Consider the following 27,294-nt stretch of genomic DNA (forward strand, 5'->3'; position numbering starts at 1 on the left):
AGAACAGCACTGAATGAGAAGGAGCCTGGCAGGAGCATGTATCGGTCAAGATCCTGGGAGGAATCGAAGGCGCACAAGTTCAAAATGGTTTACCAGGAGGGCATTTAATAGAGAATTTAATGAAGACAATTTAGATTGTAGGCAGGGATTAAGGAACTGACCAGGAGTGGTGAGTGTCCAACAAGAGCAGGAGATTATTACCACGTCTGGACCTCAGGGCTAAGAGGAAGCACCATTCCTATACCTGGTGAAGACAGGAATCATGGGAGCCACTCAGAAGGACTTATCCCTGTAGAGGAGCCATCTACTGCCAGATCCATGAGGAGGCAAGGTGGAGCCAGGGGAGTAAATAACTCCAGCCTCTTTCTCCAACTGCCTTCTGATCTCTTCCCACCGCACTCACCCCAACAAGAAGGCAGAGGTCAAAGAAGTCTGGGTGCTGTGGGCCTCGTAAATCAGCCTCCCTATCTCTGAAGGCTCCAGTAAGATGAAGAAGAGCAAATCCTGAAACGTGGCTGTGCATTTGGAGAAAAACCAGCACAAGGAATGTGGTCCCGGCTGCCCATGGCTCAGGCTGGAGAGATTTGGGCAAGCAAGGCATAAGCCATATCATTTCTTTCGCTCTTAGAGATACACTTTCATGGCAGATGCAAATTGATTCTAAACCATTGACCAGGAGCAAGCTTCTCCCCAGATTTCCTGGAAGTCAAAGTAAACAGTTTCTGACTTACACCTGAGAACAAGGCTAACCACCAATGTGGCAAGGGTTATTCCCTCTTCCTTCCTATTTCTGAAAGCAAGGGCTTCCATGCCAGCTTGCCACCCATCAGGCTATTGAGTTATGGTAGCTTGTGTGTTGCTGTGATGCTAGGGGCTGTGCCACTGGCACTTCAGATACCAGAAGGATCATTCATGGTAGACAAGTTCAGCAGCGCTTCCAGACTAAGACAGGCTAGAAGGAGGGCCTGGTGATCTTTTTCTTAAAACAAAAAAACCCCTGGCAAGTTAAGACTTTATGAATAGCAGCAGCATATTGTTTGATAAACTGCTGGTTGATGAGCCCCCCAGGTTGGAAGGCACTCAAAACGCAACGGGGGGAAGAGCTATCTCCTCAAAGTAAAGTCAACCTTACTCAGGTGTGTGGATCTTTGGGATCTCTGGGTCCTTTTGGGACTTTCATTTACAGAGGCAGTATGACTCAAGGTGAGAAGAAACAGCAGAGAACATCCGTTACTAATTAAATTGTGGAATACACAAAGTATGGATCTAGGACTCTTAGAAGTCTGAAAATAGAAATGAAACTCATAAAGGTCAGTATCCTAGACATTAATAAGCTGAGGGACTGGTGTTGGACATGTTGAATTGGACAGACACACAGCACACGATGCCAGGAACAGCATCACGTTCACCATAAAAATGAATATTTCGATATGTATCCCAAAGCACAATGCAGTCAGGGACTAGGTTTCTAGCTATAAGCCTATAGGGAAGCTCACTGAATATGACTAGTATTCAAAGTTATGCACCAGCCACTCATGCCAAAGATGAGGCAATCGAATATTTTAACCAAGCTCTGCAGTCTGAAATTGACCAAATATACAATCAAGATGCATTATTAATTACTGGTGATTGGAATGTGAAAGTTGGAAACCAAGAAAGATCAGTAGTTGGAAAACCTGGCCGTGGAATTAGAAATTATACCAATAAGCGCATGGTAGAATTTTGTGGGACCAATGGCTTAATCATTGCAAATAGCCCTTTAAAATAACATAAACAATGATGCTACAAATGAACTTCACCAGATAAATTACACAGGAATCAAACTGACTACCTGATGGAAGGAGACCCTGGAGAAGCTCGATGTCATGGGTCTCAGAATAAGGCCAGGTATGACTACAGGACAGGTCATCAGTGGCTGCTGTGAAGCAAGTTGAAGATGAAGAAAATGAAAGCACGCCCGTGAACACCCGAACAGGACCTTGACTATATCACATCTGAACCTAGAATCGATCTGACGTATTCGGCACTGACAATGAGAAACCAGTTGAGTTGTGGACTGGTATCAAAAGCATCATACACAAGGAAAGTACAAGATTATTAAAGAGAAAGAGAAGACCAAAATGGATATCAGAAGATGTTCTGAAATTTGCTCTTGAACAGTAGCTAGTGCAAAAGGAAGAAATGGTGGAGTAAAAGAGCCGGACAGAAGATTCAAAGGGGAATTTTCAGAACACAGAGTAAAGTATAAAAATGTACAAAGGGCTGGAGTTAGAAACGTGGCATGTGAGAACACATTGGGCATTTCTCAAGCCAAAAGAACTTAAAAAAAATCAAGCTTCAAGATGCAATATTGAAGAATTCAATGGGCAAAATAAAGAACAATATAGTAAATATTAGGAGAAAATAGAAGGAATATAGAGTCACTGTACCAGAAGGAATTGCTTGATGTTTGACCATTTCAGGAGGCATTCTGTAATCAAGAACTGATGGCACTGAAGGAGCAAGTTCAAGCTACACTGAAGGCATTGGTGAAAATAAACTCCCAGAATAGATGAAATACCAATTGAGATGTTTTCATTCATCTGTGCCAAGAAATTTGGAAGACAGCTGTGGGGTCAACTGTCTGGAAGAGATCCATATTTATGCCCATTCCAAAGAAAGGGGATTCAATAGAATTCTGATATTCTCTAGTGATATCATTAATATCACATGCAAATAAAACTATGCTGAAGGTAATTTGAAAATTGTTGCGGCAGTGCATCCACAGGGAACTGTCCGAGCCAAGCTGGATTCAGAAGATGATTAACTAACTGGCTTGGGTCTCTCCACGTTCCCCCAACAGGGCCTGCTTGTCTGAGTTTATCCTGGTTGGCAGAGAGGATCAAATGCAGGGTGACTCCCTCCACTCCAACAGTTTTATTGGCCCATAATCCACATAGCATACAATTCAATAGTTCAATCGCATTGTAGGGTAACTTTTAGTGGGTGCCATTGCACTAAGTGTTCGTGGCCTGGGGCTTTGTTTGCCACTGCAACTAATAACCACAGGCACCTGGAACCTGTTCCTCAGGTCACCTGTGCTGCCTGCTCTGGCTTCTTTGCACTTACGAATTCGGAGGCTCTGCATCCTCCCTGAGCTTGGCTGTTGGGCAGAAGAAGGCGACTTTGCAGACACGGTCCAGTTGTCTGCTATAGAGGAAGGGATCCTGCGATGGTGTGAGGGGGCCATTCTAACCCTAAACGTGTTCACCCACTACTTGTGTGACCCGGAGTCCCTGGGTAGCACAAACGGTTATGTGTTCGGCCACTAACTGAAAAGCTGTGTTTGAACCCACCCAACGGCACCTTGGAAGCAAGCCTTGGAAGTATAATTCAGCAAGGTCAGAACCCTGAAAACCTGCTGCCAACCCCTCTGAGGGTCTCTGTGACTTGGAATTGACTCTAAGAGAACCGGGGGTTGGGGGTCGTTTATTCCCTTACTTGTTAACATCGTCAATCTCCACACACACCCCAAACTTTCCCCATCAGAAGTGGCAATACTTACTCCTTCAAGATGCTCCTTGGTAAAATTCCAGACATTTTCAGCACCTGCTTTTAAATGCATAGTCTCGTGACAGGCTCAGTGCCAGTTTACAGATGAGAACACTAAGACCCAGCGAAGGGAGGTGACTTGTTTCCGTCTGAGGACCTCTGAACCCAGAACTCCTTGTTTCAAACCCAGAGCACTCTGCTCTATCAGGCTACATCCTGTCACATGAGTCCCAGCTAGAAGGTGCTGGGATCAAGACTGTGCTGATGGCCAAAGCTTGCTCGTTTTCCCCAGAATGCTGTGGACTCTCGCTAGCCACCCGGAATTACCTAGTAGTAATAATTTCTGTTTGGGTGTCTGTTTTGTCTTTCAGTCATGAGGCAGTGAAATCCATGTTTCACACCCAGATGAGGTGGGTCAGTCCTTTCACGCGCCCCTTCTCCTCTGACCCATCCCCCTTATTGCCTGCTGTGCTGGGGCCACGCCTTGCCAACACTCCTTGGCTGCATGCAGTCTGTCTGTAACATTCTGCTGAAGTCTGACTGGTGCATTTTAACCCACCTAAGTGAATCCTTTTGTTCCTCAACTCCCCCACCCCCCAATACCTGTCCTGCCTTGTCTTACGTAGTTCCCTTTCTTCTCCCTCTTTCCGGCCTCACTTTCCCCTTTCCTCTAATCCTGAAGCATGACAGGCCCTTCTAACCCCATCGCTTTGCCACGAACCCACGGCATCCTCTCAACCCCGCTTCCCGTGAAATGAGCACTGCCGATGGGACCCCCGACTTCTACTCAGACTGGGTTCTGAAACTAGCACCAGCAGGTGATTTTAAAAAATAAATGTTTATTCGCTGAATTCTGTTTCCTGCTTTGGGCCAACTCTGAATTAATGGCTTAGGTTAGATTTTATATTAGACTTGCTTATTAGAAAAAAAAAAATGGCCTTAGACTGTATTTTGTTCTCGGGCTGGTCTTAAGAGCAGGAGAAAGATGGGGCTTTCTATTCCCACAAACAGTTACAGTCTCAGAAGCTCACAGGCTGTTCCGTCCTGCCCTACAGGGTCGCCGCGAATCAGCAGAGGCTGAATGGTAGTGAGTTTGGGTTGGTCTCAACAGCATATGAAATGGCTTTTGGATTAAAAACGAAAGAGTGGTTGGCGTATCTGTATTTGTGTTGGTTTACATCATGGCTTTGATTCCTGGGCTTGGGTTCCACATGAGTTATGGTCAGTTAATATGGCCCTTCGAGCCATGGTTTCTTATCAGCTAGATGATGGTTCTGGACTTGATGCAGCAGGAGGGCATTCTCTACGATGCTGATGGAAAGGAGTGGGGTGTGATTGAGACCTGACAAGTGGAGGATGGGGGCCTAGCCCCATCTGTTGTTTCCTTGAGGGCATCTTCAAGACTCCACTTTTAGTACTGGGTGTGAACCAGGCCACACCCTTATGTTTTCCTTGGATATGTAATGGTGCCACTGTGCAGTTCTACACACATCACCTCGCTTACAAAGTGTGGCCTCCATTTTTCTGACTGAGCTTTGGTAGAAACAAGAAGACCTGCGGTGGATTTGGAACATTTTTGGCTTCTGTCTCTGGACCCTGAATTTGGCTTGCCTCTGCCTGGTCTTCAGGGTTGGGACTGAACAGCACCCACCACCACGTGAGGCATTTCCTCAAAGGTTCTCAAGTTTCTGTGGAACCTTGCAGTGAATCACAGAGCCCAGGGACATGAGAGAATATACTTAAGGGATGAGTCCGGGGAAATGGAGCAAAGTAGTATCTTGGAAGAATTTGGCTCGTCATCAATCTCTAACTCCTTGGAATTAGTCTGGCACTAACTTTTCCAATAGAAATTATTACATATCACATATGCAGAATGTAGGTCAGAATGAAATGTAGGGACCATCTTAGCCTTCAATCTCTGTGACGCTGATCTGTTCTTAAACTCTGTAAGAAAAACTTAATTTAGTTGCTTGATTGTAGCTCATTTAGATGAACTGTAGATTGGCATGCAGATAGAGTTGGAAGAAGATGTCCTAGTGGTACACTGGTTAAGCATTGTCTTCTAACCAAAAGATTGATGGTTTGAACTGACGATCAACAATCTTGCCCTAAGGGAGAAAGAAGTACCATTCTGTTTCCTAAAGATTTTAGACTCGAAAACCCTATGGGGACAATTCTTCTACTCTATCCTACTCCCAGGGCTGCTGTGAGTCAGAGTACACTAGATAGCACACAACAACAAAGGACAGGAAAGGGATCTAAGACCTCCTCCACGATTCAAAGCTGGTTGCAAGAAGGGCCAGACCTAAAATCCTCATCTCACGACTTCCTCTTCAGTGCCTCATCTGTGGTGCTCACTTTTTATCTCCGGGTCCCCAGTTCTGAGGAAGGAAAGATAGGGCATACACATACGCACTGTTTTCATATTTAAATGATCTTAAATTAATTTAGTTTGAAAGTGCTCTAAGATCCCTGAAATCATTTGAGATACCCCGAGACATGGCAAGGATTGATTTAACCATGGTGGGAAGCAAAGCTGTGCTAAGCTAATCCAGTTGGCCTTGGAGTCACCACTGATTGAGGGTAAGTCACTCTGGAGAGCCGCTGCCATCAAAGAGGCTGATGGAGGATTATCTATCAGAGCCAGACATCAGCGATGCATATTCAACACCTGCCCAGGGTTTGGTACTATTGGAACTATTCAGAACATTACTCATTGCCAATGAGTCAGTTAACTGTGGGGGACAGAGTAGAACTGTCTATGGAAAGACATTTAACTGTGAATCATAACAAATTATGGATAGTGTTTCAAAGAATAGACATCCCATATCACTTTACTGTGCTCATATAGAATATATAGATGAAAGAGGCAGTTATTCAAACATAACAAGGGTTACTGCATAGTTTAAAAATAGGAAATGTATGTGTCAAGGTTTCCAAGGCTATAATCTTTACAGAAGCAGACTGCCACATCTTTTTCCTGTTGGGTGGTTGGTGGGTTTGAACTGCCAACCTTTTATTTAGTTGCCAAGTACTAAGCCACTGCACCATTAGGGCTCCTTCTTTAGGACATTTGTAGAGCCCCCAAAACTAAATGTTTTGATGCACACACCTCATTTCCTGTGCTTGTACCTGGGAGGCCAACTGAAAACAATCAAATAAGGCTATGGATGGCACTCGAATTCTAAACTTGTCTCTGTTGTTAAAGTGCTGTGGGACTGTCACATCTCTGGGTATCAGTGTTCTTGCTTGTGAAATGAGCAGATTGGCTCCCTGTAGCTAGACATGCTCTGGAGCCTTAGTGGAGTAGTAGTAATTCATTGCGCTACTAACTGCAAGGTCATCAGTTTGAAATCACCAGTCTATCCAAGGGAGAACAACAAGGCTTTATACTCCTCTTAAGGGTTACAGTCTTAGAAACTCAATGGGGGCGTTCTACCCTGTCCTATAGGGTGGCTATGATTTGGCATTGACTTGATGGTAATGAGTTTTCTTGCGTTAGATATGTTGTTAGTGACTTTCAAGCCAACTCATGATGACCCCGTGCATAAGAGTAGAAGACTGTTGTAAGCCATAGGGTTTTCTTTGGCTGATTTTTCAGCAGTAGATCTTAAGCCTTTCCCCCTAGCCTGTTTTAGTCTGGAAACTCTGCTGAAATTGTTCAGCATCATAGCTACCCAAGTCTTCCATGACAGAAGGTGATGGTTGTGCTATGTAAAGCAGGGGTGCAGCAAAAGAAAGGAAGGTGCTCAATGGGATGGACTGACACAGTGTCTGCAGCAATGGGCTCAAACAAAGCAACAATTGTGAAGATGGCACAGGACCAAGGATTGTTTCGTTCTGTCGTGCACAGGGTCACCCTGGGTTGGAACTGACTCAATGGCACCTAATGGCAACAACAAGCTCTAGATAACTAAGAAAGAACTTGATACCAGGAATCTGACCAATATTTAAAATGTTGAGGCCATTCTGGAATGCAGCAACGAGGTGCCTCATCGTAAAAGCCTACATTGCCTTGAAGAGACTATTGGTAGAATTATGGATGTCAAGGGCAATTCTGATGAGGGCTCAGAGGGAAGTGAGGAGAGCTATAGAGAAAGTCTCCATTATCGGAGAGAATGCATACGGCACCAGGAATAGAATATTGCTAGAAATGTGGAGGTTAATTGTGTTTCTAGTGAAGCTTTAATTGAAAATCATAAATAAGGTGAAGAAAGGTGATGTTTTTCATGCGGTGGCAAAGAACTTGTCTGAATTATGTTCAAATATTTGGTGGAAGGTAGTGCTCATACTGATGAATTCGGATATCTGGCTGAGGGGATTTCTAAGCGAGCTCTTAAAAGAGTCACATGGCTTGTCTTTGGTATTTACAGTAAAATGCAAGAGGAAAGAGGTGAACTTAAACATGAACTGTGCAAAATGAAAACAGAACCTACGGGCTTGGAAAGTTGTGTTACAAACTAAGGACACGTGTCCTCGAATGATCACCAATGGCATAGCTACATAACCTTTTGTTAAGGAGCTGCAGCTAGTGACCGATGGATCTAACCAACAGCAGGAAGCGTTATAGCATAGACTACAGGGTCAAAGACAAGAAGACGGTTTTCCTCTTGAAACTCTCAGCCAGGAAATAGGCCACAGGTGCTCAGTCTGCGGTCCTCCAAGAAAAGAAAAGAACTGTCCCTGGGGCTGCTCAGAGATCAGAACAGTTCGAAGGAGCACAGGAAGCAGGACCTTCTCAACGTTAGAGGATGGAGCAACAGACTCCTAGATCTCAGATGATGAGCCACAGCCTGGGTCTCAGATGATGAGCCACAGCCTCCTAGGTTTCCAAGAGTCAGATCTCTACCAATGTTGAACTGGAATGTGGGGCTGTGGTGAAGATGGCTTGAGGTCAATGGCCAAAGTTGAAGGGGTAGGGCTACCACGCCCAAGAGGCAGAAGAATGGGATCTGCTGGGAAGAGTGGGTGAGGGTACCACTCAAATATACAAGAAGGAGGCTGCCTGAAGCTGAGCTAGCAGAGCCGCCATCCCAGAGGGCCTGGAAGGTGGAGTTGAATGAAACGTAGAACTGAGAGGCCAGAATCCAGAGAACATGGCCAACACTCAGAGTCTGGAAGGCAGGCCTGTTGCCTTGCTGCTTCCCCAAAAGAGAAGATTCGTTTCAAGGCTTGAGAGCTAATGTAAATTGTTTTGCTGGAGTTTGGACTTGTTTGGTGCCTGTTTTCCCTCCTTTCCCTCTAATTTCTCCCCTTTGTAATGGAGATTCCTACCCTGTGCATCTTCCCCCATTGTCTGTTGGAGACAGAGACCTTGCGTTCTAAGTTTCATAGGCTCGCAGATAGAATTTTACCCCAGGATGGAATGCATCTAAAGTCTTTTACCATATTGGATTTAAGTGATTCAGAAGATGAAACTTTGGACTAGGAGTTGATTGAAAGCTTTTAGGTTGATGTGATGGAGTGGATATGTTCTTTTTTTTTTTTAACATTTTATTAGGGGCTCATACAACTGTTATCCCAATCCATACACACATCAATTGTGTAAAGCGCATTTGTACATCATTTCTCAAAACATTTTCTCTCCATTTATATGCAGCAAGGACATGAATTTGGTGGCAAACAAAGGGTGAAAGAATACGGATTGTATTGTGTACCCTAAAAGATGTGTTTTGGCCTCTCATTTCTATGCCTGTGGTTATAATCTCCTTTAGGAATTAGTTATCCTTGTTATGTCACTGAGGCAGAGTTAATATAGGGGATGTTTTGAATTAATATCTTTAGAAATATAAAAGAGATTAAACAAGAAAGCTAGAGATGCAGCAAGATGCCACGCACATGAAGATCGCCTTTCTGTTCAGAAGGGACAAGGACCTTCCTCTAATGCTGACGACGAGGGAAAGACTGGTCCCAGAGCGGGCACGCGCAATTCAGATATCAACTTCCTAAACTGTGAGAAAATGATTTATGTTTGTTAATGCCACCCTCTTGTGGTATTCCTGTTATAGGAGCACTAAATAACTAAGACATCACCACAAAGGTAAAGTCTTCACCTATTAAGCAACAACTCTATGGGAGGAATTTTGAGCCATAAATGACCACCTCAGAAAACAGGACATCATGCCACCATCATTTAGCTATTGCTTGTTCAGCTATCACCTTATAGCGTGTGGAGAGGACGTTCTTTGAAGTGATACCTTCTGGGTACTAAAATCCTACCCTGTCTCAAACAGGGTCTGTTTCAGCCTTCCTCGGAGGTACTGAAATGACCATGTGTCCCTCTGCAAATGCTTGCTCTCCCCAGACCTCTGCATCCCATCACGCATTATCTGGGTGATGACTCTTCACTGGACAATGAGACCCCAGGATCATAGGAAGACAACAGACCACACTTTGGGTGCAAACTTGCATGGCTCACCACTTATTTTCTTTAGTGATCTAGTCTTGTGGGCGGAAATTGCATTGTGGAGGAGCCTAAGGGCTGGTATCCACGTTTGGCTTCACTTGATGTAACAGTAGGGGCTTTGTCTTTAGTACATTCACATGGTATGTGGGTGGTGTGTAGGTAACTGGAAGATGAGGTCTTGGTTGGAAGGGAATTGAAATGTCATATGCTCTTCGTAACAGCCTTCATCCAGAAAGTTAAGTTTCCCAATAAACACAGAAGTAAATCACACAGCAGGTTAACTGAGACAACCTTTGATTATGAGCTTAACTGTTTGCACTACTCAGGGGCTCCTGGTTTGCACTTGAGGACTATGTTAGGCAGGGTTCTCTAGAAAAACAAAACCAGGACACGTGTGTGTGTGTATAGCGAGAAGGAATATAACAGCTAATTAGTTCACACAGCAGTACAGAGGGCTCAGTTCAACTCACTTTCATGGAACAGCTAATATACTGAAGGCCCTTCAACTCATGCAGGCTCCTGGTCCAAGGTCAAGGAAGCAGACTGCAGAATCTTCCCTCAGGCAAGACAGGCAGAGTAGACCTGCAGGCAGCAGACAGCAGGTTGGGGCAGCAACAGCCAGTAGCATTGGAACTTAGGGAAGCAGGACCCAATGGGTCTCCAGTCTAGCACTGTACACACAGTGACACAGTCCACCAGCAGCATGGCAAAGCAGGTCTCAAAGGAACTTCAAGCCCTAGTGATGCACGGCAAGGCAACGGATTTCATGGGTTGGCTTGGCCCACAAGTGGTGCAGCACACAGTTGAGGCAAAGAACTAGCTCAAGCAGTAGCACGCTGGTCTGATCACCAGGGAGAAAGAGAGATGGGATGTCAGCCTTGGAAAGCATTCATCTCAGTTGCCCTCCGATCAATCTTCGGCCTGATTAAACTCCGCTCACATGTTCCTATTGAGACCTGGTTGGCACAATAAACCTAACTATCACAACGACTAACTGAAAGGTTGATAGTTTGAATCTACACAGAAGCACCTTAGAAGAGAGCCATGGCAATGCCTTGTGGAGCAATGGCTCGTGGAGCTAGTCCACTCTGAATCACAGAGCAGCACCATGAGTCAGAACGGACTTGATGGCAATCGGTTCTTTTGGTTTAAGCATGTGTCTCATCATCTACCGTAGGCTACCATACTGTTGGTTCCGTGGTAACAACAACATTGGACTGAAGGTCACACTAACAGAGTGCTTAAAGTTCAAGTTAGACAGAATGAATCAAGACTGTAGGAAACTAGTTACATGCTTCTGAGAGAGTGGCTCCCAAATTAACCAAAAATAACTCTTGGGTCTTCTTTTGTTTGGAGTTTTTGCCTTAGTATTTATGTGTTGGGCTGCCAACCGCAAGGTCAGCAGTGAGAAACCAAAAGAGGCTCTGGGAGAGAAAGAGGGGCTAGCAACTCACATAAAGAGTTCCAGTTTCATCAACCCACAGGGGCAGTTTAAGTTATTGTTAGAGACCATCTGTAGTTCAAGATACAGGGACATTTGTAGGCTTGGAAGTTCTGAATGCTGCTGTGATCAATTCACCCCTTTTATGAAGAATCTATTTAAACTGATTTTGTAAGGATTAATTGAATAAGGTAGATTTGACTGTGATAACGAGTAAAATGGAATTATCCAGAAAATGATCCTTTAGGCCCTATTTCCAGGTGTTTGGGGGCTGGGGCAGTGATGGGACTTTGCTCAAAGTGCTAGTGAAGTTGCTATCTTGGAGCCTCCTCTTCTTATAACCCGGGAAGGCACAAATCCCACTAGCGGTGGACTTGATTTGTGTTTTCTTCTGCTGCAGAATTGAGCTCCGGGCCCTGGGAAAGATCTCGGAAGGAGAGGAGTTGACGGTGTCCTATATCGACTTCCTCAATGTCAGCGAGGAACGCAAGAAGCAGCTGAAGAAGCAGTACTACTTTGACTGCACGTGTGAGCACTGCCAGAAGGGGCTGAAAGATGATCTCTTCCTGGGCGTGAAAGACGACCCAAAGGTACACACAGCCCCCAACATGGGCTTGGACACCGTCTCTCAAGGAGCAAGTCATTTACTCTTACCAATTGGGTTCCCGGGAGCCCATCACGTCACCTTGATGGACATAACATTGCAGGCAGATCACAGCTGGTATCTTGGCATTGCCATTTACCAGGTGCTTGAGTTTGGGGAAGTTACTCTGTTTTCTCATCAATAGAATAGGAATGATGACACCCACTACAAAGGGTTGCTTTGGGGATGAAAAAAGATGGTGTATGCAAAGTGATTGGCATATACATTTTAATTCCTCTTTTTGTCTCTTTGCAAGCTAAGGGGTGCTGAGAATTTAAAATATTGAATCCAGTTGGGCAAAGAGTTGTTTTGTCTGGTTATCACAAAGGTATCCCTAGCCCCATGGATATGGGCAATATGATAACTTGTCAATGTTCAGACTGGTTAATATCATTAACTCTCAAGTAGTTGTTGCTTGATGGATGGTGAGACCATTGAGAAGTTGAGCTCCAGAGAAAGGCTTACCAAGCCCCTCTATCAGATGGACAGTCTGCTCCCTTGTAAGGTACAATTTAATGTGGCATACCTGTAAATTAGCGGTTCTCAAACTGTGAGTCACGACCCCTCTGGGGGGTCAACTGACCCTTTCACAAAGGTTGCCCAATTCATAACAGTAGTAAAATGAGTTATGAAATAGCAACAAAAATCATTTTACGGTTGGGGAGTCACCACAACATGAGGAACTGTATTAAAGGGTCATGGCATTAGGGAGATTGAGAACCACTGCTCTAAATGAATGTAACAACCTCTGTGTAGGCAGGTATTCACCTCTGCTTAGCGCAAAGGCTACAAGTAAAACTTGTTCGTGAGAACATATGCTGTGGCCCCAATATTTCATGACTTATGGGGTCAATGCTGATGTTCAGATAACACTATTCTCACCCTCTGGCTATGCTAGACATGTTCTCTTTGCCACTTATTTTTTTCTTGGTATCTAATATATCTTTACCCTTTGACCAGGTAGTTCTACACCTGAGGATTTACCCTCTGGATATACTTGTCCAGGTGCACAAAGATGCATATACAGGAGTCAGCATGACAGCATTGGTGGAAACAACAGAATATTGAATAAGACCAAAATAAACCACCAATAGGGAATTGCTTAAGTTAAGGAAATGCCCTGCAGTCATTAAAACTAATGAGATAGATCTTCATGTACAGACATGGAATGAGTAATATTTCTTAAGGGAGCTGGATGAACTTTCTAATGTTTCTCTCAAGCTGTACTATCTATGATATTGTTATAGTTGCTTTTCTCTCTTTCCTTCTAATGCTTTATACCAGGTTGTATACTCCCTTCCCGGACACTAGTCTTTCTTTCCCCCCAATGGCTTTATTGATAAAAAAAACTATGTCATACACTTCCACAGTTAAGTTGCTTTTAAAAAGAGGCATTTATACATCACTACACTCAGTTCCAGGGTACCTTGTCCCTTCCTGCATTCATTGTTTGCTCCTCAATTCCCCCAACTTCCCCCCAACAATCCCGGTAAGCTATTATATCAGTTATTGTCTCTATGCACTTGCCCCTTTGGTGCTTCATATACTGGGAACATATCAGAAACAATAAAATAAAAAACATTTTTAAAGGAAGGAAGAATAGGCCACTGGCAAGATTAAAATAAACGAGAGAGAAAACCCCTGATGAGGAATAAGTGAGAAATATTTAAGCCATTTAAATGAGTCAAGAGGGAGGTCAACTGACCAGGCTTCATATTATACTGTAGCTTATGCCCTATAATTCATTTTACACTAATCTCTACCTGACAGGAAGGCTGAGTCCTTAGACTATGATCAGGTGGGAGCTACCAGAGGTCCTCTGTAGATGGGTTTTGGGGTCCCGTTGCCCTCCACAGCCTTCTACAAATTGGAGGACACTAATCTTTCTGACCCATACTCAAACCTTCATTAGACATAAAATCCTTCTGACTTCTTAGCATACTTAGATATAAACCTGGATAAAGTTAAAACTGAATATATCTTTAAAAATGCCACAATAACAAAATTGTGATCTTTTCCCTCCATTTGCAGCTGTGGGCTCTACTTGTTTAGTCTGTTTAGATATTTCTTTTGCTTTCTCTCCAACTGTCAGCCATGGTTTCCAAAATGGAAATTTGCCAGTTTTTCCAAGTTTGGATCTACATCCTCCTTTTACACCTTCCCTCCTTTTCTGGTTCCTCCCTGTCACTTTCTCTGCCTCTTCCTTCTTGAACCCCCCCACCCTCCAGGTCCTCTCTTGTCCTTCCTCCCTCTGGGACTCGAGGGTGGAGATAGCCATACAGTGCATGGTGGGAAGACAGCCAGAATTTCATACCCAAATCAAATGGCAACGCCAAGTTTAAGTGAAGTAGCAGGCTTGAATGCAGAAGTGAGAGCACTGAAGGGTGTGTCCATCACTGGGGTCGGGTCATGGGATACATATAGATAGACATGCAGAAGAAACTCAGGGAAGCCCAGAATGCAAAAAGAAATGCAAAAAAAAAAAAAAAATGGTGTTCAGAACTGTTGGTATGGCCAAGAACTCTGAAGAAGCCAAAGTGGGCAATACAGCCAAAGAACACCTATCCCTTCCTTAGAAGAGTGGTTCTCAACCTGTGGGTTGCGGCCTCTTTGGGAGTCGAATGACCCTTTCACAGGAGTCAGCTAAGACCATCAGAAAACATATTGTTTCCAATGGTCTTAGGAACTGAGGCACCGCTCCTCTGTCTCCAGGAGGTTCTGCCCACATGCACATACGCCCACTTACAAGTACCCAGCGTGAAGACTGTTACCCATACTACACCATGCTTCAAGACAACATTTTATTTATTTGTCATTAGAAACAAATATTTCATAATACATAATTACATATTGTTTTGTGATTAATCACTATGCTTTAATTACATCGAATTTGTAACAATGAAAATACATCCTGCATATCAGATATTTACATTATGATTCATAACAGTATCAAGATTACAGTGATGAAGTAGCAACAAAAATAATTTTATGGTTGTGGGTCACCACAACATGAGGAACTGTATTAAAGGGTCACGGCATTAGGAAGGTTGAGCACCACTGCCTTAGAAGATTCTCTCCTGAACGAGTTGCCTGGTTAGGGTCTTCTCAAACTTTTTGCAGGCTGAACACCCGTGGCAGAACTGGTGTAGGTCAGCTGAGAGGCTGAGGGAAGATTTTGATCTTCCTCTATTTTAGCTTCTCTCTGCCAGCAGAGAGACAAGGCTTTCTACTCCTGTGAAGAATTTCAGTCTCAGAAACCCATAGGGACAATTCTACCCTGTCTTATAGGCTCACTATGTGTTGAAATCCTGGAGGGCAGTGGGTTTTTTTGGAACTGCGAGCAATCACTGGTGTTATTGCGTTTATAGATGCACCCCGCTCTATCTTATGTCCCCCTCTTCTCCTTGTGTCTGTCTGTCTATTTATTCTGCTCTTAATTAATTTTTATTTTGCTGTTGTTGAGGTATTCTGCTCTCTTTATACCTCAGAAGTGATTACGTTTATAGCCCATCCTACTTTGCTACCAGCTCATTAACATAACAAAAGAAATCTTCTATTTCCAGAGTACAGAGGCTGGCATTTCTACACATATTTTGGGGAAATGCAAATCAATTCATAACAATAACTCTGTCTATAGCCTTTTGGACTTTGTGAAAATAAATTCCTGTTATTTAAAGTTTTACAACAGCATTAAGTCATTAATTAAGACAAGCATGATATTATTCTAGTTAGAAAATTTTTTTTATCTATATACACATTTTATTTTATCTATATACACATTCACAAGTTCAGATTGACATACTTGTTTTTGATGACCAATGTCTATTCGGATTGATCAGTGCTTGTCTAGTACTTCAAAATAAAGACAAACAAACTCACTGCCATCCAATTGTTTCCAACTCATAGTGACCCTTTAAGACAGGGTTGAACTGCCCTTGTGGGTTTCCAAGACTACTGTTTAAAGGAGTAGAAAGTTTGTTTTTTTTCCCCCAGAGCAGCTGGTGGTTTTGAACTTCTAACCTTGCAGTTAGAAGTCTAATATGTAACCACTACACCAGTACATATGTGTAGGAAAATGTTTCTCAAAATGCTAGCTGTAGCCATCTTTGGGTGAGTGGGCTGGGGTTTTGAGGAGTACTAATTTTTCACCACAGTTTTAATTTCATCTTAACTTTTTCTACAACTTGTTTGCAAATTTTAGTTAGAATATGAAAACATTCTTTTCAAATTGAACAAAAAAGTCAATCAAATTAGTTTCTGAAAAAGATTTTTTAAATTAATAAATCATTTTATTAGTGACTCTTACAGCTCTTATAACAATCCATACATCAGTTGTATCAAACTCATTTGTATATAGCTTGCCATCATCATTTTAAAAACATTCTTTATGCTTGAGCCCTTCATATTAGCAACTCTATTTCTCCTCCCTCCCCCTTCTACCCTCACAAACCTTTGATAATTTATAAATTATTTTTATTTTCATATTTTACACCATCCCCTGATAAATTATGTTATTATTTTCATATATTACACCATCTACTGTCTCCCTTTGCCCACATTTCTGTTGTTTGTTCCTCAGGGGCTGGGGTTATATGTCAATTATTGTAGTTGGTTCCCCATCAGAAAAGAGATTTTTATATGAATAAACATAGCAAGCAAATGTCTTTTTTGGACTTTGAGAAACTTTCTCCTGGGAATAATGCACTTTCTCCTGGGAATAATGATGCTCTCAGGGGGACCGGCTACTTAATCATGGGACTTCTTGTTATAAAGATTATAACCTCAGTTTTATTTAAGATAGGACCACTAGACTGCTTAAGTACATGCAATAAGTCAAGATTTTACAGAGACGTTTGACTAGTTCTCTCTTGATATCCTTCTGGGCAAGATGGCAATCTGAGTTGGATGCTAAGCCCTTTGCAAGGGCTGAAATGATCAGAACCCCATGGGCCTCCTTTCACGAACTCTAGTTGCAACTGGAAAGGGTTTTGGAGTCAAGCCCTCAGCCTCTGTCTTCATCTTGTGCTGGCCAGTATTTCAATCAATGACTTGGATGAAGGGAAAACGAATGCTGGGGCATACCATTGGGATGTGTGATTGACTGAAGCAAGAAAGAAGAATGGCAAATATTGTGGGCAACAGCCTCAGACATCCAAGATACCAGAGAAGACAACAGGAGTCAGCATCAGTTTTGCACTGGGGTCTAAAAGCCTAAGCCCGTGCACCACAGGGGCAGGGATACCTGGCCAGCAGCATGGCTCTGGGGCTTGGTGTATAGAGACCACAACATGAGTCAGTAGTATAATGAGGGAGGGGGAAAAGCTATGGAGCTTTTACACAGTATTTGCATAAATGAACATTCAGATGGAGATAGGCATTAATATTACACCACATCGAATTTCAAAGATGGCAGCTATTAAAAATGGAGGGGGTAGTGTCTTTAGGGGGTCTTCCACTCAATGTCCTTCCCTCTCCTTTTCAGCCTTCTCAGGAAGTGGTGAAGGAGATGATCCAGTTCTCCAAGGAGACCATGGACAACATTGACAAAGCTCGCTCAGAGGGTTTGTACCATGAGGTAAGCAGGCTTCTTTTTAAAAACAGGGTGTGGGGTGGGGGAGGAGGTTGGGAAGACTCTCCGTGCAAGGGAAGTAAATGAGATGAGGATGAAGAGGCTGCCAGACAGGTCCTTTATCTAAATACAACCTTTGGTTGAGACTACAGCTCTTCTGACCCTTGGAGTCAGCCCTCAGGGGTATACTCTCAGTGACTCTTTAACCTGCTGAAACTGGGCCTGACAAATGCCCCCCCCCCCCAATCTGTCACATCTCAGCTTGGCGTCAGGGACGGCAGAATGGAGACAGCAGGGAGAACAGGAGGGGTTGCATGTTTTCCCATCATTGGATGAATGTTCTGGCTACAATTTCCAGTCTCCAACATCTGAACATTCAACCCTAGCACTAAAAGCTCCTGGGATACTCAACACAGGAGTTACCTTTTAAAACTCTTGGTACTCAGAACAATGGACCAGAATCTCTGAGGATGAGAGCCAAGCAGCAGTACTTTCAATGCTTTTGGGTTAACTCACTGTGCAGGCCAACCTGGGACCCACAGTAAACACAGAGCTGCAAACCAGTGTCATAGTCTTACCTTATTTCTCACCAAGGTCAAGGTAGCTGCCTCTTCTCTGGTCTCCTAGGCTTCTGGGAGCTTCTCTGTCTGCTGATGCATTTTGGTACACTTCCAGCAGGGCAGATTGCCCAACCTCAATCTACCTAGGAACCCAAGTGCTTACAAGGGGCTCTCCCCCAGATATTTGGTTTCAATTGGCAGAGAGTCGGACCCAGACATCAATGTGTTTAAAAGCTCTCTAGATGGTTTCAACGTGCAGCCAAGGTTGCCCAACACTGGAAGGGCTGTGAAGAACTTAGTTTGAGCCTCACAATTGTTCTCCTTACATGTGTGCCTGTGGCAAAGTACTAACCCTCTCTGTGCTTCAGTTTCCGTATCTGGTAAGATGGGATGTTATGCATACCTACTTTCCACATATCTATATTTGCTTGTTCCCACAACAGAGAACAAGGTAGTAACACACACACACACACACACACACACACACGCGCGCGCGCGCGCGCGCGCGCGCCCTAGTGGCACCGTGATTAAAAACTTACCTTCTAACTGGAAGGTTGGTCCTTCAAATCGATCAACCCCTCTATGGTAGTCTGCTTCCATAAAGATTTATAGCTCAGGAGTAACAAAGCCCACATGGAAGAAGCACACCAGCCTGTGTGATCATGAGGTGTTGAAGGGATCCGGTATCAGGCATTAAAGAACAAAAAACAAAATCATTGTGAATGAGGGGAGTGTGGAGTGGAGACCCAAAGCCCATCTGTAGGCAATTGGACATTCCCTTATGGAAGGGTCGTGGGAAGGGAAGAGCCAGTCAGGGTACAGTGTAGCAATGATGAAGCATACAACTTTCCTCTAGTTCCTAAATGCTTCCTACGCCTTGACTATCATGATCCCAATTCTACCTTGCAAATCTGGCTAGACCAGAGAATGTACACGGTACAGATAGGAACTGGAGACACAGGGAATCCAGGGTAGATGATCCCTTCAGGACCAATGGTGAGAGTGGCGATACTGGGAGGGTGGAGGGAAGGTGGGTTGGAAAGGGGGAACCGATTACAAGGATCTACATGTGACCTCCTCCCTGGGGGATGGACAACAGAAAAGTGGGTGAAGGGAGACATCAGAAAATGCAAGATATGACAAAATAATAATTTATAAATTATCAAGGGTTCATGAGGGAGGGGAGTGTGGGAGGGAGGGGGGAAATGAGGAGCTGATGCCAGGGGCTTAAGTGGAGAGCAAATGTTTTGAGAATGATGAGGGCAATGAATGCACAAATGTGCTTTACACACTTGATGTATGTATATATTGTGATGAGTTGTATGTGCCCCTAATAAAATGATTTAAAAAAAAGATTTATAGCTTTGGAAATCCTATGGCACAGCTTTGCTCTGTCCTGCAGGGTTTCTATGAATATATATGTAAAAGAGTACGAAACATGTTTAAACAGGATGCTTATATTAGCAGATGGCCACGGAAAGATAAATTCTCTCAGGAACAAACTGGCCTTGTGTCATTAGGGTGTTTTTTAATAGAGGACAATTAGGACAGAGGCACCAGAGAGGGTCTGCTGGGCCAGTTAAATTCAAGGCAGATAGGCTAGCTCAGAAGGTTTGGGTGAGTGTTTTTAGGGAGTCCAAAGGTGTACTCTTGATAGATTATTTTTTCCAAAGGTCACAGGACAATCCTGGAGACTTATTATGAAGAGGGTTCAAGAAAATTGAAAGTTTTTCTTTGCATTGGTGAGATGACGGTCAGAACAATTATGCCAAGGATTTTTTACCCCCAGGATGACAATGCACCTGCTCATTCTGCAAGGATAGCAAGGGCTCTCCAGTGAGACTCACTGAGAAACCTTGTCCCATCTGCCCTACAGCTCTGATCTCGTCCCTTCAGACCTCTGGCTGTTCATCATACTCAGGGATATTTGACCCGTCCCACAGGTCATCAAACAACATGGATACCTGAAAAAGGGACTGGGAATGAAGAGGGGCAAGAGACGCGAGAAATGGAGGCAAGACAGGAGTCTGATCAAGCCTTGTTTATTGAGCAGAAGGCAGAGGCTTAAATACCCAATGGTGGGCGGGTAACATTATGTCCTATGCTAATAAAGTGTAACGGGTAGTATCCAATAATCACGCAGCTACCAAATATGGAAGAAATGGCAGGCATCAGTCCTCAAACAGGTCCGCATGCAAATGAGGTGCACTTGGACGGTCCACATGCAAATGAGGGCACTTGGATGCCTGGCGGAGGTGTCCAATGAGCATGGTGCTGCCTGCCATCGAGCACCAATCATCACAAAGTCCAAACTCAGGCAGAACAATAGGCCAGGGAACATCCGGGAATGGGAAGCTTAAAGACAGCAGACGGCACAGGCCATGGGCTGAGGGACGTGCAGACTCCCACAGATATTAAAAAGGAATAAGGGTTGAGTCCCACGAGGATGCCCAAACTGCTGTTTGAGGTGGTGTGAATAGAAGAGTGGTGATTCTTTGGGGAAGAGTTAAAGAGAGAGAAAAACTGCCTTCTAAGTGTATAGACTTAGGTAGTGGATATGTTGAGACATCATGACTTCCTATTTTGGTATTTTTGTTGTATAAAGGTTTCTATGATTTTATAATGCTACTTTTTGACTTACCCACGTGTGCATGAGTGTGTGTGTGTGTGTGTGTGTGTAAGCTCCCTGCTCCTGTTGAATTGTGTGAAAACTCCTTGCTCTGCTTCTCTCTCGCTTTTCTCCTTCCCCTTTCTATTCCTTAGCCAACTAGGCCCATTATTGCTCTCCCATCTCTTCCAGCAACTTCTGGCACCAGAAAAGAAAGAGTGCTCAATGCCATGGTGCGTGACCCTGTGGATTAAGTATGCGTTCTGGGGCCTGTGTCTCCCTCTAGGTGGTGAAGTTATGCCGGGAGTGCCTGCAGAAGCAGGAGGCGGTGTTCGCAGACACCAACCTCTACACGCTGCGCCTGCTGAGCATTGTGTCTGAGGTCCTGTCTTACCTCCAGGCCTTTGAAGAGGCTGCTGACTATGCCCGGAGGATGGTCGATGGCTATATGTACGTGACGATCCTGGGGCCCAGACAAGCCTCATTGAAGTGTGTCTGTTCCGGGGATGGCAAACAGATGCCACACATGTTGCCACCCCTCCCTCCTGCGCCCACAGCAGGCATCCACAATTGATGGTGGTTCACTTAACCAGTGAGCGTTTTTGACCACGGTGCTCCCAGGTAGCAATGACCAGACAATCAGAGTTGGTGCAGAGATGAAACCTAGCTGTCAACCCTGATCCCCCTGGGTCCCCCAGCCTTCCTGTCACTGGAACAGCAACTTAATTTTCTTAAGGCTAAGTCCAGCTGGATTTTTAATATTTGGAAAGGGGTTCTGTCTTAGCAAGCAACATGGGAAATGCCTGTGTTTTCTATATACTCTAAAGAAGTAGTGCGCTCATGGTCAGGATGCAGCTGCCTCCCAGGGCTGGTGGGAGCAGCAGGACTTCATCAATGATGGCATTTCTAAACTGTCAAATGATATGCAGACAGAGGGGCCATTGGGATTGCCCTGTGATTATTCCATATATTCCCACAGGAAGCTCTACCACCCCAACAATGCTCAGCTGGGCATGGCCGTGATGCGGGCAGGGCTGACCAACTGGCATGCTGGGAACATCGAGGTGGGGCATGGGATGATATGCAAAGCCTATGCCATTCTCTTGGTGACCCACGGGCCTTCCCACCCAATCACGAAGGACTTAGAGGCAAGTAGCATCTTGAATATGGGCTCGTGATCTGAACCAGGCTCTCTGGGGAGGTGTACTCCACTTGAGGAAACCCCCCAGGTTGCCGGTCTAATAAGAAGGCATTCAGAAGTTTCGTAGTTACTTCCTTTTGGTTTGTTCTTTTCTCTTAGTTTTGCATATGAGGTAGCTGAGACTCAGAGAAGGGGAGTCTTTGCCCATTCTTATCTAGTGGGGGGATGGCAAACAGCTGAAGCTTGAACCCTGAGTCTTGTTGTACCATGACACCACACGCCTGGACTGAGAGTGTCTAGAGACAGTGGTGTGTGTGAGCGTATGTGTGTGCCACCATTCACACTGCAAAGTGTCCAGCGGTGTAGAGTTGAGTGCGAGAGCCCTGCCTCTGGGATCGATCACCTAGATTCACGTCCAGCTTCAATTCTTTCACGATGTGTGACCTTGGATGCTCTGGGCCTCAGACTTCTCCTCAATAAGTTGGGTTTTAAGTTCAATTAAAATCCAATAAAATAAAGGAGAGGACTTTTCTGGTCCTCAGTTTCCTCTCCTTCCCTGTAAAGTGGGAGGAATATACTAGCTCCTCAAAATGGTTGAGAGAGCCAAAGGGAGGGCAGAAAAGTGGGGAGCCTCCCCCAGCCAGGTCGGCCACGCTGCCTTCATCCAGGGCACAGACGCTGCCGAGCGAGCTCACTGCTTTGTCTCCAGCCCTTGAGGGTGCCTGACTCTTGACAACTATGAGCTGCTACAAACGTTCATTACAAAATGGGGTTAAAACATAATGGGAAAATCCCATGCACGTTTGAAGGGCCCTTGTCTTTGTGGAGTGGCGTACGAGAATGAGGGGTTCCCGTGTGTCCCTCACGGGGTTCTTCCCCACCTCTGTAAGGCACAAAGGACTCTCAGCTGTTTCACAGACGAGAACAATGAGGGCTGAAGCGATTAACCCGCTTTCCTCATGTCCCCCAACATGTACAGGTGGGAGACAGGGTTCAGACCCAAGTTCACACTTGAGAACTTCTAGTTCCTGAGAACACATAATCTCTGCTGAGAACAGTTCCTCAAGCCACCCTTGGGGGTCCCCTGACTTCTCACGCATGCGCAATAGATAGTGAGAGTGTGTGTGTGTGTGTGTGTGTGTGTGTGTGTGTGTCCTTTGAGGGAGAACAGTTAAACTGAAACTGGGTGACTGGGAACCATTTACGTTAGTGTCTTTCTTTTAAAAAAGGTGAAGGGAGGTCATGTCCAGGGGGCTTGTCACCAGTGTTCTTGTGTCTATGTCCCCCACAGGCCATGCGGGTGCAGACTGAGATGGAGCTGCGCATGTTCCGCCAGAATGAGTTCATGTACCACAAGATGCGCGAGGCTGCCCTGACCAACCAGCCCATGCAGGTCATGGCTGAGCCCAGCAAAGAGCCGGCCCCAGCCCTGTTCCATAAGAAATAGTGACACTTGTCTTGTAGGGGAGAGGTGACGTGGCTGGAGAACTGGGGAGAGACTCTGGAGGCAGCAGTCTCTGCAGAGACTGTAGGTGAGGAACCTGGGGGTAGTGTTCAACCGTGTTGCTGTGGGAACATACGGCTCTGTGTACCCCCCGTGTTATTTTGGCTCAATTTAACTCCGTTCAAATGACTTGAACTCTACCCTCCTCTGGCTCCCAGGCTGGGCATTTTTATTGTGTGCTGGACCCTGAAGATGAAAGAGCTCCAAATGTTATCTGGGGAGGCAAAATATCACCAGCAAAGGCAAGCACAGCAGAATGTGGTAGTGAACTGCTTGGAGAGAGGAGGGTGTGTGTCCACTGGGCACATGCAGTGCGGGGAGGGGGTCCTGGAGAAGATGGCATCTTCTGTGACGTGGCTCACTAGCTCTGTTTCTCTGCCTGCCTAGATCTGCTGGTATTTCCCAAGGTTGGCTTTGTTCTCACCCCTCTCTACACGCACTCCCTGGAAGAATGAGCTCAGTCAAGTCCTTGGCTGAATGAGCACTGGAGATGGGTGATGGTAAAACCAGTACCTACCCAGCCTCGCTCTGGAGCGCTACACACACACACACACACACACACACACACACACACACACACACACCTTTTGCAGGCAGAGCAAACTCAGCAGGTCCAAGAGGAAACCCTTTCTCTGTTCTTGTTCCCTCCCCCCAATCTGTTTCCTCCTGAACACATCAGACAAGCGCGCTGTGGTGGGACACGTGAATTCTCCTGCCTTACGTGTCCCCTGTGTTCCTGCTGCTGTTTCTGCTCCAGTGCAGCCCAGTCACACTTGGTCCCTGAACCATACGCTCCAGACTCTCTTTTGAATTTTGAAACTTTCTTGATAGCTAACCAGTTCTTATTTGCCCATCACCCCCAGTTTAGGATTCACCTCTTCCTTGAATCTTCCTCTGAGTGCCCGAGAGAGAGCTGGCTGCCCTCTCTGAGTCTCTCATGTCATCCTGAAATCCCCCGTCATAACACTCTTCTCAATGTTAGAATGGCCTTTGTACCATCTACCTCCTCCTTCAGACTGCGTTTCTGGAGGGCGGGGACTGTGCCACTGGATTCAGCTATCTCTGCCTTGCACCTGGCACAGACTCCAAAACACAGTGGTGCTCGACAAGGGGGTGTTGAATGGAAGAATGAATGAGTGCATAGCTGAGAGCAAAAGGGGCACAAAGCTGTGGATTTGGAGTTTGTAAGTTATCAAAGTCAACAAATTAAATCTCCTGTTTTCAAGCAAATGGGTGTGGCTTCTTTCTTTCTGAGATATTTTTTCAAGAGCAATGCTGTCTAATAGAGCCTTCTGTGGTGATGGAAATGCTTTTTCTCTTTGCTGCCCAATAAAGAAGTCACTAGAAACGTGATTGATTATTGGGCACTTGAGGTGTGGCTACTGTAACTGAGGAACTGAAGTTTACATTTTATTTAGTTTCCATTCAAATACCAATGTGACTAGTGGCTTCTGTGTTTGGACAGTGTGGTTTTAGAGAATCATTTTCGTTTACTTTGAAAGATCCCGGCACTGAGCTAACGGTTCAGTTCATATCCCTGCTTTTCTCATTATTAGCTGTGTGGTCATTTCATGCAGCCTCGGTTTCCTCACTTTTACCTACGTCAAAGGCTGGAAGGATTAAACTTCTTAAATAAAAAGCCCTTAGAACAGTGCCTGGCTCCTTATAAGTGCTCTAAGAGTATCCACGGCTATTAATCGTTCAGCATTCTTCTACCCATGCTTCTGTTGCGGTATCTCCTCCCCAGTAGAAGGTGTTAGGGTGACACAAGTAGCCCTGAGTTGGCATCAACTCTTATTAGCTCACAAGAAATGACTCTGTGCATATCTTCCCTACTTTGTGTTTATCAGCAGCACATTTGTAGCCTGAAATCGGTCATGGTGGGAGTATTTACACCATGGTAATTGGCCTAACTTTAGGACACATAAATTTGTAGTACTGCCAATCTATTAAAGAAGTGATATTTTGCCACAAGGAAGTAGCAAACAGGACAGTTAGAAAGATTACTAAAGACAGCTTTAATCAAACTGGAAGAAAATGTGCATTTGAAATCTCTATTCCTAAAGGTCATGCCCAATAAGTCTGAGACCTCTGACTACCTCCCGTCAAACCAAATGACCTATCGACGGCTCCTCCAGTGTATTAACCAATACGTGGCAGATGTGACTGCTGCTTGGATGAATCAAGAAACTAAAAAGCTCACTGACATTGAATCAATTCCGACTCTTCTGCCCCCATTGGATAGCGTAGAACGGCTGGTGTAGTGGTTGCGAGTTGGGCTGTGATCCACAAGGGCAGTAGTTTGAAACCGTCAGCCTCTCCACTCAAGAAAGATGGGGCTTCCTACTCTCATAGAATTCCAGTCCTAGAAACTCACGGGGGAACTCCTAGCCTGTCCTGTGAGGTCACTATGAGCTGACTTCTACTGGATGGCAGAGGGAATTTTTCTAATGGACACAGAAAGGAATCAACTCATTTCAGGCACACAGCAGAGGGAACAAAGGAATTTCTGAAGGCAGTTGGAGGTGCAAATTTCTGAACCAAGAGGTGCAGAGTTACGCATGAGGGTAAACTGCCCTTCTGGAAGCGTCCTGCTCTTTCCTGGCTCAGCATTACATATATAAGTTATTCCATACTGTATGTAATATATAGTTATTACATATAACATACCACATACTCGGCATTACACGCTGCCTGGCCTGGTCCAGGAGTACCTTGTTAATCTTAGAGAAACACAAAAGGCAGTGTGCCCACAGGTCACTAAAGGCTCCAGTGTCTCCGACAAGAACTCAGTCTTTACTCCTCAGCCTCAGCTCCAGGTCATATGGTTCTGCCTGGGAACAGTCTGCTTCAATCCAGTGCTAGAGTTTCACGGAAGTCTCCAGGAGCTCTAAAATGCCCAGAAGCTGTATACGTTTTCAATTGCTGCGACAACAAATCACTGCAAACTTAGCGACTTATTAAAACACTAATTTTTATTATCTTAACATTAACAATATGCCATAAAACCCAAACTCAAACTCACTGCTATCAAGTTGATTCCAACTCATAGTGACCCTGTGGGTCGGGGTAGAACTGCCCCCGTGGGTGTCCAAGACTGTAACTTTTTACAGGAGTTGAAAATGTTGTGCTTTTCCCATGGAGTGGCTGGTGGTTTCGAACTGCAGGCCTTGCAGTTAACAACTTAATGTGTGATGCAGATTTCATATCTGTCTGGAAGTCAGACGTCCAAGTTGGTGGATTCAAACCTCCCACCTTTCTTGCTTTTTAAAAATCATTTTATTGGGGGTTCGTACAACTCTTATCACACACAATCCATACATCCATCTGTTGTGTCAAGCACATTTGTACATTTGTTGCCCTCATCATTCTCAAAACATTTTCTTTCTATTTGAGCCCTTGGTATCAGTTCCTCATTTTCCCCCTCCCTTCCCACCCCACCTCCCAAATGAACCCTTGATAATTTATAGATTATTATTATTTTGTCATGTCTTAACTGACCAATGTCTCCCTTCACCCACTTTTCTGTAGTCCCTCCCCCAGGGAGGGGTTTATATGTAGATCCTTGTGATCAGTTCCACTTGTCTCCCCCACCTTCCCCTTCCCCTCTGTTACTCTCATTATTGGTCCCGAGGGGTTTATCTGTCCTGGATTCCCTGTGATTCCAGTTCTTATCTAAACCAGTGTACATCCTCTGGTCTAGCCAGATTTGTGAGGTAGAACTGGGATCATGATGGTGGGGAGAGGAAGCATTTAGGAACTAGAGGAAAGTTGTATATTTCATCGGTGCTACACTACACCCTGACTGGCTCGTCTCCTCCCCAAGACCCTTCTGTAAGGGGATGTCCAGTTGCCTACAGATGGGCTTTGGGTCTCCACTCCACACTCCCC

At 44.8% G+C, this 27,294-nt stretch overlaps 1 protein-coding gene across 2 annotated transcripts in view; it reads left to right on the top strand.

Annotated features, from left to right (window-relative positions):
* Positions 1-24,628, top strand: part of SMYD1 (SET and MYND domain containing 1) — a 52,247-nt gene extending 27,619 nt beyond the window's left edge. Inside the window, exons 5-10 of one of the 2 annotated variants that reach the window (XM_004707945.2) lie at positions 3,903-3,941; positions 11,779-11,968; positions 17,504-17,596; positions 21,045-21,208; positions 21,738-21,906; positions 23,191-24,628. In XM_004707945.2, the coding sequence (XP_004708002.1) occupies positions 3,903-3,941; positions 11,779-11,968; positions 17,504-17,596; positions 21,045-21,208; positions 21,738-21,906; positions 23,191-23,346 (811 nt within the window). In that variant the 3' untranslated portion in view covers positions 23,347-24,628. The remainder of the gene's footprint in view (positions 1-3,902; positions 3,942-11,778; positions 11,969-17,503; positions 17,597-21,044; positions 21,209-21,737; positions 21,907-23,190) is intronic. The other variant, XM_030888478.2, reaches the window with a different exon arrangement.
* Positions 24,629-27,294: the final 2,666 nt, after the last annotated feature.

This window comes from Echinops telfairi, unplaced genomic scaffold (genome assembly GCF_000313985.2).
Source record: "Echinops telfairi isolate 266 unplaced genomic scaffold, ASM31398v2 ScPeMD7_7467;HRSCAF=8505_1, whole genome shotgun sequence".
NCBI lineage: Eukaryota > Metazoa > Chordata > Mammalia > Afrosoricida > Tenrecidae > Echinops > Echinops telfairi.